Source organism: Danio rerio, chromosome 2 (genome assembly GCF_049306965.1).
Source record: "Danio rerio strain Tuebingen ecotype United States chromosome 2, GRCz12tu, whole genome shotgun sequence".
Classification (NCBI taxonomy): domain Eukaryota; kingdom Metazoa; phylum Chordata; class Actinopteri; order Cypriniformes; family Danionidae; genus Danio; species Danio rerio.
The window spans coordinates 12540403-12561048 of record NC_133177.1 but is presented as its reverse complement, the minus strand read 5'-3'; the positions used below and the strand labels follow the sequence as shown (position 1 = coordinate 12561048).

At 37.0% G+C, this 20646-nt stretch overlaps 2 protein-coding genes across 2 annotated transcripts in view; one reads left to right on the top strand and one right to left on the bottom strand.

Moving 5' to 3' along the window:
- ro60 (Ro60, Y RNA binding protein) overlaps positions 1–20646 on the bottom strand; it is a 489528-nt gene that overhangs the window by 281034 nt on the left and 187848 nt on the right. The window lies entirely within an intron of this gene.
- Positions 1–20646, top strand: part of gpr158b (G protein-coupled receptor 158b) — a 135198-nt gene that overhangs the window by 111205 nt on the left and 3347 nt on the right. The window contains exons 8-10 of the mRNA XM_691976.9: positions 1043–1181; positions 15021–15126; positions 15234–15380. Of these exons, the coding sequence (XP_697068.4) occupies positions 1043–1181; positions 15021–15126; positions 15234–15380 (392 nt within the window). The remainder of the gene's footprint in view (positions 1–1042; positions 1182–15020; positions 15127–15233; positions 15381–20646) is intronic.

Here is a 20646-nt window from a genome sequence, read left to right as displayed (position 1 = left end):
ATTATTATTATTAATTTGCTGATGTGTATTTTTCACTTTGCATGTGTTTAGCATGTTAAGCTCTTTTGTTTATATGTCTGTTAGATGTCTATTAGATTTACTTTGATAATACTTTTGATAATAATTTAGGGCTGCACAGTGGCACAGTAGATAGCACCATCACCTCACAGCAAGAAGGTCGCTGGTTCGAGCCTCAGCTGGGCCAGTAGGCATTTTTGTGTGAAGTTTGCATGTTCGCGTGTGTTAACTCCGGGTGTTCTGGTTTCCCCCACAAGTTCAAAAGCATGTGGTATAAGTGAATTGGGTAAGCTAAATTGTCCTTAGTGTATGAGTGTGAATGAGTGTGTATGGATGCTGGATGCTTGATAAGTTGGCAGTTCATTCCACTGTAGCGACCGCAGATTAATAAAGGGACTGAGCCGAAAAAGAAAATGAATGAATGAGTGAATGAATACTTTAAGGTAAATTAATTAATACTTTAATTTTGTAATTACAATAAATTACTATGTAACTGTCCCCAAACATAATACACATTTAAACCCCAACCATATAGTAAACAATATAGTGTATAATGATTTGATATTACTCAGTGAATAGTAATATATAACATATACCAGAATGAGACACTTAACACAATAAACACCAACACTTTGTGTACTTAATGTTAAGTATAATGTGTTAAGTGTGTCATTCCTGTTATATGTGAAGCGCCACCATGTCAGAATAATCTAAATTTTTAGTTAGACTGTAACTGAATCACCTTAAAGTGTAAACGACTTTTTTTAAACACACAAAAAATGCTTGCCGGGTGGGGACTTTGCAGTCGGAAATGTAATGTTATTGCTACCTCAAACATTGCTTTGGAGATGTTCATGCACCGTCGACTCTGTGTTACTTTGAGTGATGCGGCAGAGAGGAGAGGGAGGGAAAACAGCCTTTCAGGCCGTGTGAAATCACATCTTTTCAGCTGGCATTCCCAGACTTGACACACTAAATAATTAGTGACAGCACTGTTCTGTGTCTCCTTGTGTTCCTGCTCTAGCGGAGTTCCTGTTCCTGCTGTGGGGTGTCTATTTGTGCTACGCTGTAAGGACTGTGCCCTCTGCTTTCCACGAGCCTCGCTACTTGGCAGTGGCCATTTATAACGAACTCCTCATCTCTGCGATATTTCACATCATTAGGTGAGCATTAGCTATGCATTGGTTATGAGTAGCAACAGCAGGAATATGATTAAGATGATTTATATATGTGCTTTATATGTTTATTCATGAGATGGCTGCTTTTTAAGTGGAGTGCAATACCATACTTGGGGAATAACATGAGATTTGAAATGCAAATGTAAGACAAACTGCTTTTTTTTTAGTTTAGACTTGTGCAAGAAGGTATGTTATACCTGGAGAAAACTACACAACCTGTATCCGTAGTTTTAAGATTACATCTCACAATTCTGACTTTTAGTTCTATTAATTCTGTTTTCCCACCCTGGATTAAAAGTTTAATATTTTTATTTACTTTTTTGTCGTTGTTTTTCCAATTGAAAAGTAATATCTTGTCAGATGATTAAAAAAGTAAAAAACTTACAGCTCACATAAAAATAGTAAGCCCATTTAAAAAAAGAAAAACATCATGTTGCTTGGAGATACAAATGAAACGAATGTGGATTACACAATAAGAAATATCTAGCATGTTTGAAAAAAAATGTTTACTTGTTCAAAATTCTTATTTAAAATGAGCTGAAACAACACAATTCATAAGATTTCATCCAGACAATCCACATACATTTGTAAAAAGTGTTAAATTAACTTCGTTGATTTATGTTGGGATGACATGAATGAATTGTTTGGAACCCTGCATTTTTTACAGTGAATATAGATATATACAAATATGCCTAATTAGCAGCTGTGGGCTGGTCTATAAACACCTGAGAGAAATTTGACTGTAATTCTGAGCTCTCTGGAACTACAGGTATATGCATGTGTGATCTGCATCATACTGTACATGCATATATAATACTTTTTTTGTGTGTGTGCAAAAACATTTTAGAAATTTATATTAAGTAATAAGATATAATCCATCATTCATGTTATTTAATTCCTGACCCCCACCTGAAAAATTATAATAAAAATAATAATAATAAACACAATTCAATTGTAAATAAAAAAAAACAAGCAAATAAAAAATTAAATAAAAATAAGGACATAAAAAATTATTTACAAAAAGGCAGATTACATTTCTTTTGTTCAGGCTGAGTCAAACAGACAAGCTTTTAGTCTTTGGCTACGTCTGAAACTGCATGCCTCCATAATATACAGTAGGCTAAAATCAGTATGTGAGCTGAGTAGTATGTCCGAATTCATAGAATTCGAAAATCAGTATGCAAGAAGTACCCGGATGACTTACTACTTCCGGCGAGATTCTGGAGTGCACATCCAATGCATGCTGCGCTATCCCATGATTCCCCAAATTCATGAATGGGGTGAAGCAACGCAACTGATGCAGTTAGGTCACGTGACCATGACAAAATGGTGGATGTAGTACGTCCGAATTCCATTCATACTGCTCACATTCATAGTGTATAGAACAGGGGTGGCCAACCCTGTTCCTGGAGAGCCACCTTCCTGCAGATGTCTTTTGCAAACCATATCAAACACACCTGCCTGTAATGATCACGTGGTGTTCAGGTCCTAATTAATTGGTTCAGGTGTGTTTGATATGGGTTGCAACTGAAATCTGTAGGAAGGTAGCTCTCCAGGAACAGGGTTGGCCACCCCTGGTATAGAACATACTTTTCTAATTGCCGAGTAGTACGTTTTAATTCAAATGCAGTACCTATTGAGTTGTAGGCAGTTTCAGACGCAGCCTTAGAGACTGTCCTGGTTATGTATGTAACTTATGTTCTCCGAATAGGGAATGCGGAGACGTGTGTCTTGTAAAGACTTTTGGGAGTTCGCCAGATGACCAATCACTCTGAAGAGTAAGAAAACCAAAGCCAAATGAATCGGCAGAGCTCAGCTCTACAGGTGTCAGCGATCAGTCGTTAACAGAGTATATCAGCTGGCAGCTGTGAAGCAAGCACTTAGATTTTTGCCAGCTGAAGAGCCAATCATTAAGATAACAGCTGGACACACGTTTCCATTCCCTATTCAGGAAACATGGGTTATGTGCGTAACCAGGACATTCCACTTCATGGGAACTTTAACATTCATTCATCATTTTCTTGTCGGCTTAGTCCCTTTATTAATCCGGGGTCGCCACCGTGGAATGAACCATTAACTTATCCAGCAAGTTTTTACGCAGGGAATGCCCTTCCAGCCGCAACCCATCTCTGGGAGACATCCACACACACAATTACACACACTCAAACACTACAGACAATTTAGCCTACCCAATTCACCTGTACCGCATGTCTTTGGACTGTGGGGGAAACCGGAGCACCGGGAGGAAACCCACGCGAACACAGGACGATCATGCAAACTCCACACAGAAATGCCAACTGAGCCGAGGCTCGAACCAGCGACTCAGCGACCTTGTTGCTGAGTGGCGACCTACACTACCTACTGCGGAACTTTAACATGTGTCTTGTAAAGACATATGGGAGTGTATATGCAAAACACAACAGCAGCTAAGCCCGACATGGCCCTGTTGTGAAGTTTGCCAAGCATAGTGTGAGCCCACAAGCATCACCAACAGTGCAACCTTCCAACACAGGCTCTTAGAAGAAATTAGATCAGGGGTCATAAATGCGCTTTTACTTAGCTAATATAGTCTAGGAAATTTAGAAATACAACAGTACATTGGGAAAGTGTGCCAGTTCTAAAAGGGGTATGGCGCTGCGGAGGCAACCTGCTACCCAAGAGGGAAGACTTTATGGCAGAAAAGAAAAAGTGCACGTATCTCTGGGTCAGGGAATATGGCGCAGTAAGGGTTTTTGACACTGAGCTTAGTTTTTTTCCTGATTGACCTGGATTACCCAGTAATCAGGAGGATCTAGCTGCACTCGAAGATTATAAAATCTTGTGACTGTGTTAGGTGTCGCCCAGTCTGCTGCTGTACAGAATCGGTTAAGAGACGCCTTGTACGCATGCTGAAAAAGAGTCACCGCTCTTTTAAGTGTGCTCTCTCTCCTAGGGTACACGACTTGCCCTGGCACAGTGAAGCGAGGGCAAAGGCATAAACTATTAAGAGGACCATCCTCCACTTTGATACGGCACTTTCTGTTAATTAAATGAGCAGTAGGACCCTCCTGATCATACCAACAACCTTCATGGACAGAAAAGTTATAGATACTGAATCAAGTGGCTTAACGAACCTCACCATAGTCCCTGGGGCTAGGGGGATCCCAAAAGGGCAAGAGAGAGTTAATCATCTCGAGTCACGCACCTCTGAGAAACCGGTTGATCAGATTTTGCTTTCCTAGCATGCTACCATCCTCTGCCTCACAGAGAGCACATTAAACCTTCAGTGTGAGGGGTCACAGCTGGCCCTCCAGATATCCTGAAGGAAAAAAACACAACACTAATCTTTGATGTCCACTTTATGGCCATCATGCTCCCTAGAGCACGGGTGGCCTTGAAGATCATGAGAGCCTAGTTGACCACTGCAGGAATACTGCTTTCTTGACGAAATCAGCTTGGCAGAGGTACTCTTCTGTCTCTAGTATGAGGCTCTGAAGCAAAAATTTAAATGCTTGCTTTTCAGCCATTGGCTGATATACTTTGCTAATGACTGATTGCTGACACCTGTGGAACTGAGTAATTGGTCGTCTGGCGAACTCCAATATGTTTTTACAGGACACACGTCGAACTTCACATAAAGGAGAATTAGAGGTTCCTATAATTAAATCAAGGATCCCAGGTCCGATAAAATAGATAAGGTCTGTTCTTTATAACGGCAACGCAGTGGCGCAGTAGGTAGTGCTGTCGCCTCACAGCAAGAAGGTTGCTGGTTCGAACATTGGCTCAGTTGCCGTTTCTGTGTGGAGTTTCTCCCTGCGTTCGCGTGGGTTTCCTCTGGGTGCTCTGGTTTCCCCCACAGTCCAAAGATATGTGGTATAGGTAAATTGGGTAGGCTAAATTGTCTGTAGTGTATGAGTGTGTGTGTGTGTGTGTGTGTGTGTGTGTGTGTGTGTGTGTGTCTGTGTGTGTGTGTGTGTGTGTGTGTGTGTGTGTGTGTGTGTGTGTGTGTGTGTGTGTGTGTGTGTGTGTGTGTATGATTCCCAGAGATGGGTTAAGGCAGGAAGGGCATCCACTGCGTAAAAAAAAAACATCCTGGATAAGTTGGTGGTTCAATCTGCATTGGTGACCCCGGATTAATAAAGGGACTAAGCCAACCAGAAAACGAATGAATGAATGAATGAATGAATGAATGAATGAATGAATGAATGAATGTTCTTCATAACTGTGGAGAAAGCCTCAAGTGGGCTTATGACATTCTGACCTTTGAAACGTTATGTTGGGAGAGGATTTAAATCCCAGATTTTACAAACATAGGCTGCACAATGCTGCATGTTAACCCTTTGAAGATGGTGGATGCATCAATATATCTGAAGCAGTTAAATGGGCATCTACAGGTACTTATACACATCTGTCAGTATCCATTATACAATAGAGCACTGAAAAAAATGACATGAAAATATCTCAGTTACAAATGTATACCCTTGTTCCCTGAAGGAGAAAGCAGAGATGTTATGCTATGCGATGAATCAGGGTTCCACTTAGAATAAGCAGTAATTTTATGACGTTTTTATAAAAAAGGACATTGAAAATTGATGAGTTGAATCTGAATAGTCACTCCTCCATATAAAGGCATTTATGTGGCTTCACATGGAGGATTCAAGCCGCAGCCCAGCAATCAGCTGGCAGTTTAGAGTTGTGGTTGTAGGGATGTTATTTTAGTTCATTTAGATTAAGGTTCATCTTATTATGACATATGATAAACTCTGTCAATTTAAGGAATTTTCATTTCAACAATCTTTAATTTCTATTAATTATCACAGCACCAATCTGTGGTCACTTGATTCAAAAAGGAGGTAGGATTCATTTGAATCTCACTCTTCCCTTAAACGAGACAGGGCCAAAAACATTGATATTAATGCAAATATTTGAGACTGAAAAAGATCACTGCAGTTTTGGTGATACAATCAAATCTCACTACTAAACCAGCAATATCTTGGAATTGATGTCTCATTTTTTTCCACGGTTGTATGTGATTTTCCTAATCCTAATAATCCTTTAAATCTGACTGCTGAAAATATACAGACTGGCTCTGAATTTCAGGCAGCTAGCACTGACTCATCCAAAATGAAATGCAAGGAAAAAATCCATTAGCCTACTACTGCAGCATAGTACTAACTGGTTAGTGAAAGCTTTTTTTCAGAATAATACGGTTGCATTTGATCAAAAAATGACTACCACACAACTAATCAAACATACAAATGAACAGATAAATCAGAAAAGTGGGATAAGGTTCTGCGAGTGTACTGGATCTTACACAACTCATCAATCTACAATCAGAAGCAAACTATATAATCAGCCTAATCTTGCAGCAAATCATCCTAGTAATTCAATAAGCAATTGTATGTCTATAATGAGGTTAAAAAATAACTAAGCTTGTGTTGCTTAATTTAACAGGAATTTTATCTTTTGTTTAAATGCTGGTGATCCCTGTCCTTTCCTACTTCTGTTATTTCAGTTAAAGTGCTGAAGTGATTCAATACAGGGTGTCATCTCGTTCCTTCAAGAGTGTCCAAATGTCAGTTACTACACCCACAAGAAACAGACTAGCTGAATGACAGTATAATACCCACATCTTATGAAACTCCAACCCACATCCACTTATATTTACCACAGCAGTCTAAAGAAAGTTCTTATAGGAATGTTCTGGGCATTTAAAACACTGACCACAAACTCTACAGTGAGCATTCATCACATAATGTAATGATTTCTCGAAAACTAGAAGTTCATAATTTAAACTCTTCTCTATCTTTAGAATAAAATTAATCAGGCCAGCAAACCAGACATTTTAAAAGCAGAAATGTGGATATTTCATTTTTGTTAAAGCACTTGCATTAATTATTCAGTTATAAACCTGTTCAGTATTAGAACTGTGAACTTAAGTCTGTCTTTTTTGGGGTGGAAATATTTTTCTTGGTGGAAAAAACTGGTTGTGCTATTGCTAATAGGACTGTCACAATAACATTAACCAACTCATGCTCATTGGGAATACATGCCCTGGGCTATGTTTTTGTGAACCGCATTGTTTCTGCAATGTCTGCAAATCTCAAATACTTGAATGGGCTACATTTTCTTAAACATGCAATTTACATATAGGTTCTTCTCGAGCATGTCCACAAGAACCCAGCTGACTTGTTATGCATAATATATAATCTTGCGATTGACTGATCCACACACCCCCTTCCCTAAACCCAAACAATTGTGTTTTTCAAATGCGAAAGAGAAGAGAAAAGAACATTGTGGCTGCATACTTTTATCAAAATTTCGCATTGCTGTTTTTTTTTTTTTTTTTCCTGTTTTCTATACTGTCCTCCACTAAACTCAAATCTGCTTTGCTCCAAGTACTAAGTGCAATACTGTACGAGGTAAGCTACCAAGCACACTGACCACTCTGGAAAAGACTTCCATACATAAGCGGGCAAGGCGAATACATTCGATTATGGATCACAGATGCGTTTAAGTAGTTTTTGTGGCATTTATTTAGTGGCGAACGAACAACTACATGAATCCCTTGTCCATCAATAAAATGTCCCTGTAAAAGTTTCACAAAGTAGTTCAGAGGCCAAGGGGGCCACAATTTAACCACATAAAATAAGATGGGCTACAAATTTGAGTTTGCATAATAAACCTTTATTTAACATAATTTCAACAGTTTTACTGACTTTATTTGTATACAGTATATATGTTGAAAGTGTGATTTGCTATTTAAAAAAAAAAAGATAAAATCCGTTGTAAAATTAACATCAATCAGGCATGAATTTTACACATAATATGCTACAAATTGTGTGTGTGTGTGTTAAAAGAGCACTTATTATACATTAAAAAGGGTCCTATTTCGATTATATGGGTCTCCAACAACATACATACATACATGATATGCAATGCAAGTTCAAAAAACACTTTCATGGTCTTATAATATGAATACATTTGTACCAAATATCCCAGCGACTCCTATATGAATCGTTAATTTCTTCCCAAACCCCTCCTTAGCGCAAAGCTAATCTGCGCTGATTGGACCTATGACAGCCTGTTGTGATTGGTCGACAGCGTTCAGCGCGAGACACTAAAATGCCCAGCGTGGTTTGTCAAGTCCCCAACATTGGTATAGGATCCAATTGCAGTGGACGCCCGAAACACGCTTCATAGAAAACTTACTCAACAGTGTTATTCAGACACCTTACCACCAAAAGCAGTGTAGTTAAACTCCAGTATATTGCTCCATTCTTAAATATGATACTCATTCAGTATTAATTTACACAGCAGCAAAAGCTAAACTATTCTTAACCTTGACCGCCGCACATGTGTTGGAACAACTGACGGTGGCCATAGCAACGACAAACGGCAGTGTAATGCGAGCACACAAATGCATTTAAATCCGTTAACTAATCAGCACGTGCCGGGTTTTCAATGTGGCATTTGACGCGATAAGAGAATATAAAGAGTTAACCTGATACAGTACAAGTGGTTACAAGTAACAAAACACAATTAAGTACATCATTTGCAAGCTAAAGAAAACAAGGATACAGCCATTTACTTTCACCTATGAAATGTGTCACGGGCCAGGTCTGATTTCATTAATTATCTTTCATTTTGGAGCTTTTCTCCCTTCTTAGTTGTAGATCACTTTAATTTGCAATCATTGCTGTGGCACCTCTTGCATGAAGTGTTACATGTTCTCAGGGCTTATGTGTACTCTACTTTGCCCAACAATCACATCCCCAGTCAGGGGGTTGTAGCGCTCACCAGTGCTCCTCCTTAGTGTGCAGCGGACTACTTTGTGCCTAATAAACTGGCCTTATTTTGCATGCACCCCTGGTGTATTGTCTGTCCATTCGTTCCACAAGTCTCATACATCAGTAGTCTTTTCTGATCCTTTCTTTAACAAATGAATGAATCGCCCATTATAAGAATGTAGATTGCTTTCCCTCACACTTGCAATAATATCCAGGTAAGCACAGCGCCTTCATGACTCATGATGACTTCAAGATCTGTTTGTATTTGCTGTTGTGTTAGTGCGCGGGGCCGCAGGTTTAAATTTTCCGGGGTTTATGTGCGCAACAATTGGGCGGGGCTTATTTTCTGTAGCCATGTCACGTCAAAACGGCTAAAGACTCATTATGAAGACAATTCATTTAAACCACTATGAGTCGACTCTTTTATAGATAAATCAATAGTTTTAAAAACTGTCCACTTTCAGGTTTAAGCCTTAGCTGGATATTTCACTTTACTTAGAGCTGTGTTACACACTACATAGGAGGTCATTTTCAAAAATCCACATTAGGGGCTCTTTAATACATTTTTAATGAATTAACATTCTGAGTTATATCTTGAAGAAGGGAACCTATTTTAGCCCCTTTTCAGGATTTAAGATAAGTCTTTTGTGTCTCCAGAAGTTTCAGCTCAAAATACCCATCATATTATTTATTATACCTTATTAAATCTGGAAAAAATTGAGCTGTTAGAACAATGTAGCTGTTTTTGTAGCCTGTGCCTTTAATGCAAATGAGCTGGTTCTCCGCGCTCACCGTTAAAGTGTCTTCTTTTATAATTGTACTGACACTATGTGGCTGTGGTGCTGAATTACGTAGCGATTTTACTGTGACAAACATGTGGACACATGTTGTTTTTATGACAAACATGCATTTAAAAACGTTTTAAACTTGGATATGATTATATGCGTTACTACAAACACATGTTAATATGCATCTGTCAATCAATTCAGTGGGCGGGGAAATTGCACTCCTATAGCAGGTTGCTTTGGGCCTCAAAATAGAAAGTTTTTCAATCCTATTTTAGTAAGAGGAAATTAAAAAAAGAGATATGTTATGTCTCTATAACTTCAATATGACTGTGGACACGTTATACCTAAACACAGTTCTGCTAAAACAGCTTATAAAAGGTGATTTTCATCATAGGCGCCCTTTGAGACTACTTTTACAAAAGATATCACATCTGTTTTTGGTATTTTTGTGCAAGTTGTCTGCTTTCATCATTTCAGTCTCTGACACTGAATTAAAAATTTGACAGGGTTTGTTTAACCTGAATTATGTAACCATGCCCTCCTAAAAACGACTTCAACTTGTCTGGGCCCCAATTAAAATGTAAAACTCAGGTCATCAGCAGAACTTTGCACTGAAGTTGTAAGAAGAAGGTGAAGACAGCTGGCCTAAGCTAAACGACAAGCATCATGAAGACGCCACTGATAAGCCACTTGAGAGAAGGTTCATGAAATATGCCTGCTGCAGACAGCTCATGCAGAAAACTAAGGCTTAAAATAAACCCATTCCCCCTGTTCATGCCTCACTTACAGTCTGCCTTCTTTCAGACCACTCTGTAGCTGCCTAATTTCACTCTCTTTGGCCACAGAATTCTTACCATTAATTTTTGTAGTGAACTAAAAAGAGGAGCCATTAATATATGAACACTGTAAAAAAAATCTGTAGAATTTACGGTAAAAAAACAGCAGCTGTGGTTATTATTATTTTACCATAAAAAAATAACCATAAAACAAATGTAACATTTTCAAGATATTTACTTAATTTAGAGTGTTAATACACCAATGTTTTGAAGTACAAACATTCACAAGTCATATCATTTGTTACACAGACCATAATCATATGGTTATGAGAATGTCAGAATCACACACAGCTTTTCCCACAAGCAGAGAAAGATATTAATATAGAAGACACAGTGTCATTTACACAACTACAAAACACCAGCATGGTAACAGACATACAATTTACTGTAAGTAATAAAATAAACATTATTTAGCAACAATAGATGTAATGAAACTCCAATGTACTTGTATATAAACAATAATCTTTTCGAAAAGCATAAAAAGAGAAGAGTCATGCAGGGAATTCTGGGACAGTCAATTTATGGTTATTCATCATATACCCTGACACAAGTATTGTCACCCATCCAAGTTTTAGAAATATCAAACAATAACTTGACTTCTAGTTGATCATTTGGTATCAGAGGTGGCTTATAAGAAAAGCAAAAGCCTCTTGATTGTACTTATTTTGCCAAAATAAAATATGATTATGTCTTGATTTTGAATTATTTCATTAGGACAGTAAGGTCTGACTTTGCTTAGACAAAAGTCTTGTCACTTAACAAAAGTAATTTATAGTATAGAATATAAAGTCATGGTGCAGTGGAAAAATAATTAATATTGTGAATGACTCCCTTGAGCTTGGAGGACTGCATCCATACATCTTTCCATTGACTCGAATAACTTATTAATAAAGTCATCTGGAATGGCAAAGAAAGCAATTTTGCAGGACTCCCGGAGTTCATAAGACTCTTTGGATTCATCTTCAATGCCTCCTCCTTCATCTTACCCCAGACATGCTCAATAATCTTCATGTCTGGTGAGTGGGCTGACCAACCCTGGAGCACCTTGACCTTCTTTGCTTTCAGGAACTTTGATGTGGAGAGTGGAGCTTGAGAGAAGCTCTATCCTGCCGCAGAATTTGCCCTCTTCTGTGGTTTGTAATGTAATGAGCAGCACAAATGTCTTGATACCTCAGTATGTTGATGCTGCCATCCACTCTGCAGATCTCTTGCACACCCCCATACTGAATGTAAGCCCAAATCATGATTTTTCCTTCACCAAACTTCACTGATTTCTGTGAGAATCTTGGGTACATGTGGGTTCCAATAGGTATTTTGCAGTATTTGTGATGATTAGGATGCAGTTCAACAGATGATTCATTGGAAAAATCTACCTTCTTTTACAAATGATATACTTGAAGTCAAGTTATTATTTGCTGCTCTTACAATTGGGATCAACGACAGGACTTTTGTCAGGTAGTGCATAAAAAGGAAACTTACTGTTAACCCCTTTAGACCCTGTGTCCATTGGAATGGACATCACATGACATCCCATGTTTTTTTCACTTTCGAAGCATTTCACCAAATTTTAATTCCACAGTCCCTGAGAGTGGACAATTTTCATCCAATCAAATGGCAGTAAGGCTCTGCATGACATAATTTGAAATAAAAATAAAAATCCACTAAACTAAAAAGCAGCATGGCAGCACTTCATTCCAAACACAGAAGTAAGCCCCATTTACATGGTTTTATTCAGATGTATTGATAAAGTTACAAATCGATTGTAGAATTGCAAGCTTTAGATCAGAATTTTTTTAAAGTGAGGTTACAGTTTCGTTTTGTGCTTAAATCATGGGAAATTCATTTGGAAATTTATAATGCTAAGCATAATTTCTAATAAATAGCCCTCCATTGAGTTCTTAACTGATAGGTCTTGACCAAAAACAATTGTTCATATGCTGTGATCAAAGTGTCAGAATCAATCTATTTATGGCATAACCCTCATATATCCAATTAATTAGCATCAAGCATTTACAGTAGCACTTTCATTGTATATTACAATAGTTGCAATAACAAATGTCTGACTTGAAGTTTCCCAGGTACACTTGATTTCCAATGGTGGAAAGAGCACTAAAAATCATGCTTAGGTTAAATTACATTACTTGCTAAAAAGTGTTACTAAATAGAGTAAAATGATCTGTTCTTTATTCTACTCATAGTATGAGTAAAAAGTAGCCCTTCTAAAAGTGATTTAGAGTAGTATTATCTCCTGCAACTTAAAAATGCAAAATACATTAGAGCCATTTTGTTTTAAGGGTGTTGCTAAGTGTAAATTAAAATATATAAACCTCGTAGTGTATACATTTAAAATGTGATATTAGAAGACGAGTTTACATTGGATTAAAATCTGTGTAATTTAAAAAGCAAAAATCTAACTGTGATAATATGTTATTGTGTTTGAACCCTGACTAACAAGCTACAAGTGTCCAGCAACTGGTGTTGCAAACCAAGCTTGTTCAGTATAGAAATAGAATGCATACTATTTGTGCTGACGTAACGTTCGGTAGCACATTTAGCTTAGGGGTGCTTTTACACCTAGACTTTCATTTCGGAATCTGTCTCATTTACCCAGTTAGCGCGGTTCGTTTGGCATATGTGAATCCACCAATCGCACTCAGATCCTCGCCAAAACAATCGCTCCGAGATTGCTTGAATGAGGTGGTCTGGGCTCGATTGAAACGACCTCCGGAGCGAATCAATTGTAGTGATAAAGCGATACGATCCGAGCCCGGTTATATCACAGTGTTTAATGGATATGTAATAGGCATACGGCTATATGAAGAGAGAATTATGAGTAGGGCGAGAGGTCATACCAGACATCCCAAGTCTCCCAGAAGTTTCGGGAGTCTCCCGCAAATGCACGGAGACACCAGGATGCCCGCAAACGAGTGATAATTTCCCAGAAATTGCGCGTCTACCTCCCGGTCCTCAAATACGTTGTGTACCTTTCTCACCTCTTCCCACCACATCCCTCCTCACCCCTTCCCACCGCATCCCTCCTCGCTCTTCAGACACGTTGCGTGCACCTTGTCAAACACCACCAAACCACCCCCACCCCCACCCCCGGACTCAAATAAACGAAGCAAAATAAACCATGAAACTCTGACCAATGTGAGGAGAGTTTACTCACAAGTGACTTGTTTTAGCTCTTTTGGTTCTTTTAGAAACTTTCCAGTGTGAAAGCGAATCGCACAAAGAGCAAAGAAAAACAATGTAACTATTTTAATCCCTGTTTCGGAACAACTGAATCGATTAACAGGTGTGAAAGCACCCTAAGTCAAGTTGGTGATTTCAGTCATTAAAATAAAATCTCTAAAATTCACAGTAAAACAAAACAGCAGCTGTAAAGGCTAGCATTTAGCACTTAAATATGTGATAGGATCATAAAATGAATTTTTATATGTTCCGGTAAATTACTGTATATTTGTCCTACACCAATGGTTTGAAGTACATAACCAATAATCCCTAATGGCAGCTGTGGTTCCTGCTATTTTACCATAAATATCATGGTACAAACCTTAAAAGAACTTTCTAATACTTATGTTAAACTACTGTACCAAAATAGTAACTACAACTGTTTACATTTTACCGACCCCTCTTCTTAACCGCTCTCCCTTCCTGTCCATTGTTCAAGTTAACTTTTTCTTCCGCGACTTCTCAACCCTCTTTACTTTCGCAGTACACCACCAAAAGCCCTAATCCCTCTCCACCCCACCCACTTTTAATGCTTCTACAGTTTGTTTATTTGCTGCATTCATAAAGCCTCTGTTTTGAGGTTGGTCTGTGATGCCATGTTTCTATGTGCGATTGACTGAATGGGAACTAAAGGACTAATTATTTTACTAGCCAATCACTGCAGACAAAAAATAAAGTTGTGAATGCAGGCTGAAAATTATTAACACAGTAAAAATATGGAGACATAACTAAAATGAATGAAAGTTAAAGTAAAAGTACACATTTTTAAAACTACTTAATCATAACAGGAAATACTATGATGGGATTTTTGTGGTATTTACTATAATATGAAATACTGTGAGGTGTTCCCTTGCTCTGTTAAACAGCATTTTTAACAGGGCAAGGACTGTTGGCAATTTGTCAATATATCATTTTCTTCATTTTGTTTATTTTATTTACTCATTTTCATATCACTTTTTTGACTGCACATTATTCTGTCATGTTTCATTATTTAGAGACAAACCAAATTGTTGTTTGTTGTGTTTTTATATTCAAGAATTTATAATCTAGATTAAACTTTTTGGGATCACATTGACTGTTCTTCTACTTTTATACCTAAGAGAGTGTTTATACATTTGAATGGCTTTATGGGCATTAAAACAGTAAACATTTAGTAAAGCTTTTGATATATTTAATTAGCTCTGGTCTCATCTACAGGTTCTCTCTTGGCACTGGGCTTCATCCAGACTGGATGCTAATGTTATTTTTCGTCCATACACACCTGACAGTGACCGTTACTCTGGGATTGCTTCTCATTCCAAAGGTTATTATCATTGTTCTTACATCTATAGTTGTCTACAAACAGCTTATATTGCTGCTTTGTTTACTTTTTTGAGAAATGTTCACATTTTGCTTCATCCTTCACTGCAGTTCTTGTTCACTGGGACTCATGCACGGGAGGATATAGCCACAGAGGCTTATGAAGATGAGCTGGATATGGGTCACTCGGGTTCCTGTCTGAACAGCAGCATAACGTCGGCCTGGAGTGAGCACAGTCTGGATCCTGAGGACATAAGGGTAAGCTCAAAGAATAAGTATCATTATTGTAATAATATTTTTCTCCATGAAACTATTGTGGCACAAAGTGGTCCAGTGAGTAGCGCTGTCACCTCACAGCAAAAAAATTTCAGGTTTGAGTCCCGGCTGGGTCAGTTGGCATTTCTGTGTGGAGTTTGCATGTTCTCCCCATGTTCGTGTGGGTTCCCTCCCAAAGACATGCACCATAAGTGAATTGGGTAGGCTAAATTGTTTCGTAGTCTATGTGCATATATCCTGGTCTTCCAGGTTAGGGGTTGAGCATTGGGCTAACGCCCCACCTCATAAAAATTTGAGGTTACAAAACACCAACATGGTGCGGCTAAATTTCAACTTCGATATAAGCAGGCCTGGGACTAAGTAAGTATGAAACTATTGTGGAGTTTTAGTAAAATTCAAGATAACGCTTCTTTATTATGCATACAAGAGTATGGCAAACACACCAAAAGCAGTGCTTATTTGAACTTTGAGCCTTATCAACTATTGAACTGTAACCTATTTCAACTCTGACCAAAATAAAAGAAATGCAGCCAACAGTCTTAAACGTATATGGATGTAAATGTGAACCAGAAACAATGGAATACATTTTTAACAATGGTAGTGAGAATGCAATTGGTTTTATGTGTGGTTAACATGATTTAAATACTATGCAAGGACAATTAAAATGGTTTATTTTCATTGTAATTCTAACTCCAAGTCCTAATACACTTTAAATATTGAATCTGTTTGCTTAAGATTTTTTTTTTTTTTTTTCAGATATTACTTTTTTAGTTAATGAACATGAATCTGCATTCTAAAACTCCAGCTACTTTTAAATGAGCATAATTGAAATATAAAATATATTGGCAAATGTGCACTCCTCACAATTACATCTTTTAAACTCATATTTTTAGTAGGACGCTTTACAATATTATATTTGTTCACATAAAGTGTGTTGTAAGCCTGCTTTTGAGTGAAGATCTCGGCCGTTAGATCGCGCACTGGGGGCGGGCTGCAGTACAAGTCATAAAGCCCGCCACCATTGTGTTAATGAAGGAGACTTGAGCCCAAATAAAAAAAATTATCACACTTGCAATAAAATGTCCAGAAAAAGGGTTTTGGTCAATTAAAGCACAGGTTATCGTGCTGATTTCAGTGCAGATCTTCATTTTTGTAAACAGTATGGGCTCTATTTTGACGGTCCATGCGCAGAGCGCAAAATGCAGGGCGCAAACGCTTTCAGGGTGTGTCAGAACGCATTTTTGCTACCTTAAGGACAGGAAAATCCGCTTTTGGTCTAAAAGGGTTGAGTTTATTTTCTTAATGTGTTATAGGTGTGTTTTGAGAATAAACCAATCAGAGTCTCATCTTCCATTACCTATAAGAGACAGCTGCGTCGCGCCATAAGCGCATTTGCTATTAACATTACGTAAAGTAAGTTCACTTTCACTTTTGCTCTCGTGGATAGGGAAACCTTACCGCACAGACATCAATTAGCCTCTAAATAATTAATTTCGTTTGTTAAGCGCAAAGATTTGTTTCAAAACTATTTCTAAATTCAGTTCTAATTTCCAGCAAACGAATAAATGATTAATTATAACAAAGTTTGGTCAAAATACTGAGTTATTTCCAAATACACCTGCTATGCCCCATATGGTCTAAAACCTGACAAGTGGACAAATCTAAGCTTGTTTTTAATAAAAACAAATATAAATATGGATATAATAAATAATACTGCTAATAATAATAACATTATACAAAAGCAAATTGAATGAACTGAAAAAGCCTCCCGAGATGAAGAAAGTATGAAGGCAGTGGTTTTTGAATTCATCTAGGCTAGAAATTAATATGTTTTGTAATATTTGAATCATTTATATTTATTTCCTATATATATATCCTTAATATATTATATCTTTTTCATATGTAAAGATATTTGCGTATTGCATCTTGTTTTTAGTGTGTAAGCCAGGCGCACTTTGCGCCAGACAATAGACCGACTTTGTTCTGGTCTAAAGAACAGACTATTTACAGTTTCTCAAAATAGCAACACACCAAAACACGCCTGCTTTTTTAGACCAGAACGCCTATGGGCGCACATTTGAGCTATTTAAACAGCGTGGCGCAATGCCTCAAAATGACCCTTGCGCCAAGTTTAAAGTAGTAAAAGACTATTGCGCTGCGCCTTGCGCTACATTGCGCCGGGTGTATGATAGGGCCCTATGTTTTTAGCCAGTAATTTATTGCTTGGAGTGTCATCGTGCTTGACAGTTATGATTGACAGATTCTCAAAGCAGACGTCGAAAGCTTCGGGAGGAGATTGAAGTGGTATTATTCAATTTCTGTGTTATTTTACCATAATAAAATGAGTTCAGCAGTAAACTATACTTTCTGACATTCAGGATCTGGTGGAACACTGTTTATTTGGTAAGGACAGGGCTTTAACGGTCTTTGTTAGTTTGCTGATACATATATTCAGTTTTATATTCGCACATCTGTTCATTTAGCAGTCTCTATATTGTTTACCATGTTACTTTGATTAATCGATCAGAATTAACATGCAAGTATGACTTCTAAATAACATTAACACAATCTAATTCACTGTGAACAATGTCATACTTTGATAGTCATGTGCAGCTAATATGATTTCCCTATTTAGAATTTGCAAAGAATACTTTTCTGAAAATATATTATTAAGGAGAACGTCTGAATATTCAAATATAAAACCAACTACCTCTATTGTATATTTTGGGTCCTGTTGATTGCTAATTTAAAATGAAAACCTTTCTAAAAATGTATGTGCTGTTTACTTGTTATTGTTCATATTTTACACGTGTTATTTCTACGCCTTTTAATATAACAACCAACAACCCTGTTATAAGAGAAATATTTTATTTTTTTGGGCTCATATTAGTCTAACTCAGGCTGGAGTGTATGAATGATTGTTTATTTCTGCAGTCTAACATGCTTTTATTATATTATAACAGCTTACATCACACAGTTTTTAAATCATATATCATTACGTGTTTTAAATGTAAGTGCTTATATTTATATTAGCAGGCCTTCGCGGTCAAGTGGGAAGTTCAGGGGGTCTGGTTGATTTGATGTACAAGGGTTGGTTTGAAAGCAACTCCTTCTCTGGCTCCATCAGGCAGTTTTTCTGCGCATGCCCAGCCTCCAATTTCAGCAGTCTTTTGCAACAGTTTGTGCCTGTCACGAGGCATTTAATGGGAAAAGGAGCTTTCGCGTCATCCATATCTTATACAGTTATCATTATATTAGTCAGTACTGAAGCCAAATCTAGAGCTTAACTAACAAAATAACTTGATTACATTCCAAAAACTATTACACCTAAATTTATATGTTATAATAAAATATTAAATACTAATTTAAAAATCAGGAGAATTTTTTTTTTTTAAATTTAGTTGGAATATTGTTTGAATAGGTTGTAATTTGTTTTTGGAATATTTTGCTTGAATTTAATTGTATTATCTTTCAATTTCTAAAAATGTTTGGTGACTAAAATATTAATTTTAATAAATATATCGGTTTATTATCTGTTTTGTTTGAATGCACCAAAATACATTGCCTATATTTACTATGAAATGGATACAAATATTCATTTTCAAAATGGGTTGTATTTAATTATGCTGAGCACTGTAACTACAGATGTAATGGTATGACATTTTCATATTACAATTATAGTGACCAAAATTATCACTGTTATGAATATTATCACACTTTTGTTACAATTATCTAGAAAAAAAAAAAAAGTATCGCACACTCTTAAGGCCATCGACAAAATATTGTATCTAAAAATGAACAAGCAACAAATTAAATTTGCAGATTTATGCAGTTTTATGACAAACAAAATGAATAGATCTCTGCATTTTATATGAGATTTTTTATGCTTTTTATTATTTCAATGCCATTGTTAGTTGTGTGTTTTATTGGTAGATTTGTCTTATTTATTGTATTGTTTGTTTATGCTGCACTTGTAAAGCTAACTCAAAAGTGATTCACATTTACATTGTTTTTCACTAAACTGCACGAGGTCTGTTTTTTAAAGCCTATAACGTTGTGCGATTTAACAAAAAAAAATAGATTGCCAATTTTTTTTAGACTGATACTACAAATTTCACTAAATACTCTTAATAGTGTGCACATATTTTAAATAAAAGAATATCAATGATTTTAAGTGTATGTACAAATAAATATTCATTAACTGTTAACATGCATTAACTGTAAACAGCCTTTCTCAATTAGATCATTGCTTTGTTAAAGGAGTTACCATGAGTTTTCAAAATCACAATGATCATTAACAGTTTTAATATTGAAAATGGAAACAGTCCGAAAATGTACCATGGTTTCCTTTTAAACTGGTAATTGTGAAAAGAAAACTTGTAACCTATTAGGTTCCCATTAGGTTCTTTCTTTCTTATAAAGCAATGCAAAAAAGAACCAATGAGGTTGTGGCGAAGGGGCGAAGCCGAGATCTGCAGGAACAAGACGAGGCTGGCGCTTGAGTGAGAACAAAAAGTACCTAGGCGCACACTGGCCTCGAGTCCCGCAAATGAGCTCTGGATTATAAGATGAGGAATGACGACAGGAGGAGAATGAGAGAGGTCCAAGCCTGCACATGTGTGCGAATATAATAATTTTAAACTGCCTCCTGGTCGTCGGGAAGAAGGAGGAAGAGATCTGATGAAATTTAAATAATTTATTAAAGACAAAAACAAACAAAAAGACGAACTGAAAACAAATACAACATAAATGTAAAAAAATATGTTTAATAATATAAATAATTAAACATAATCCAGAGCTCCTCCGCTGGACTCGTTTCGTGCCTATGCCACTTGGCTCCACCCCCTCACTATCCTCTATTCCCAGATTTAGAGTTGCGGAAGAGTTTTGAGTGAATAGGCCTCAGTGAAAACACAAACAATTATCAGATTTCATAATATTTCTAAATATCTTTATTTGTATTATAGGGATTAATGAAAGTCTTATGTTTTTAGAAAGACATAATGTTGAGTGCCAAAATGATAATGATTTGCATTAAACTAATCATTTAGTAACCTTTGTCCTGGAGTAGGGTCTGTCTGTGGACTGCAAGACAGGGGGATAACATGAAAAGACCTTAGGGGGATAACTTGTAGTACATTAGAGGTGTAACTTGAACTTATGGAGACATGTCAAAACTATGTTGTCGGCAAGATCAATCATTAGTGTCCACAATTACTCCACACCTGAACTCAACCATTACAGTTAT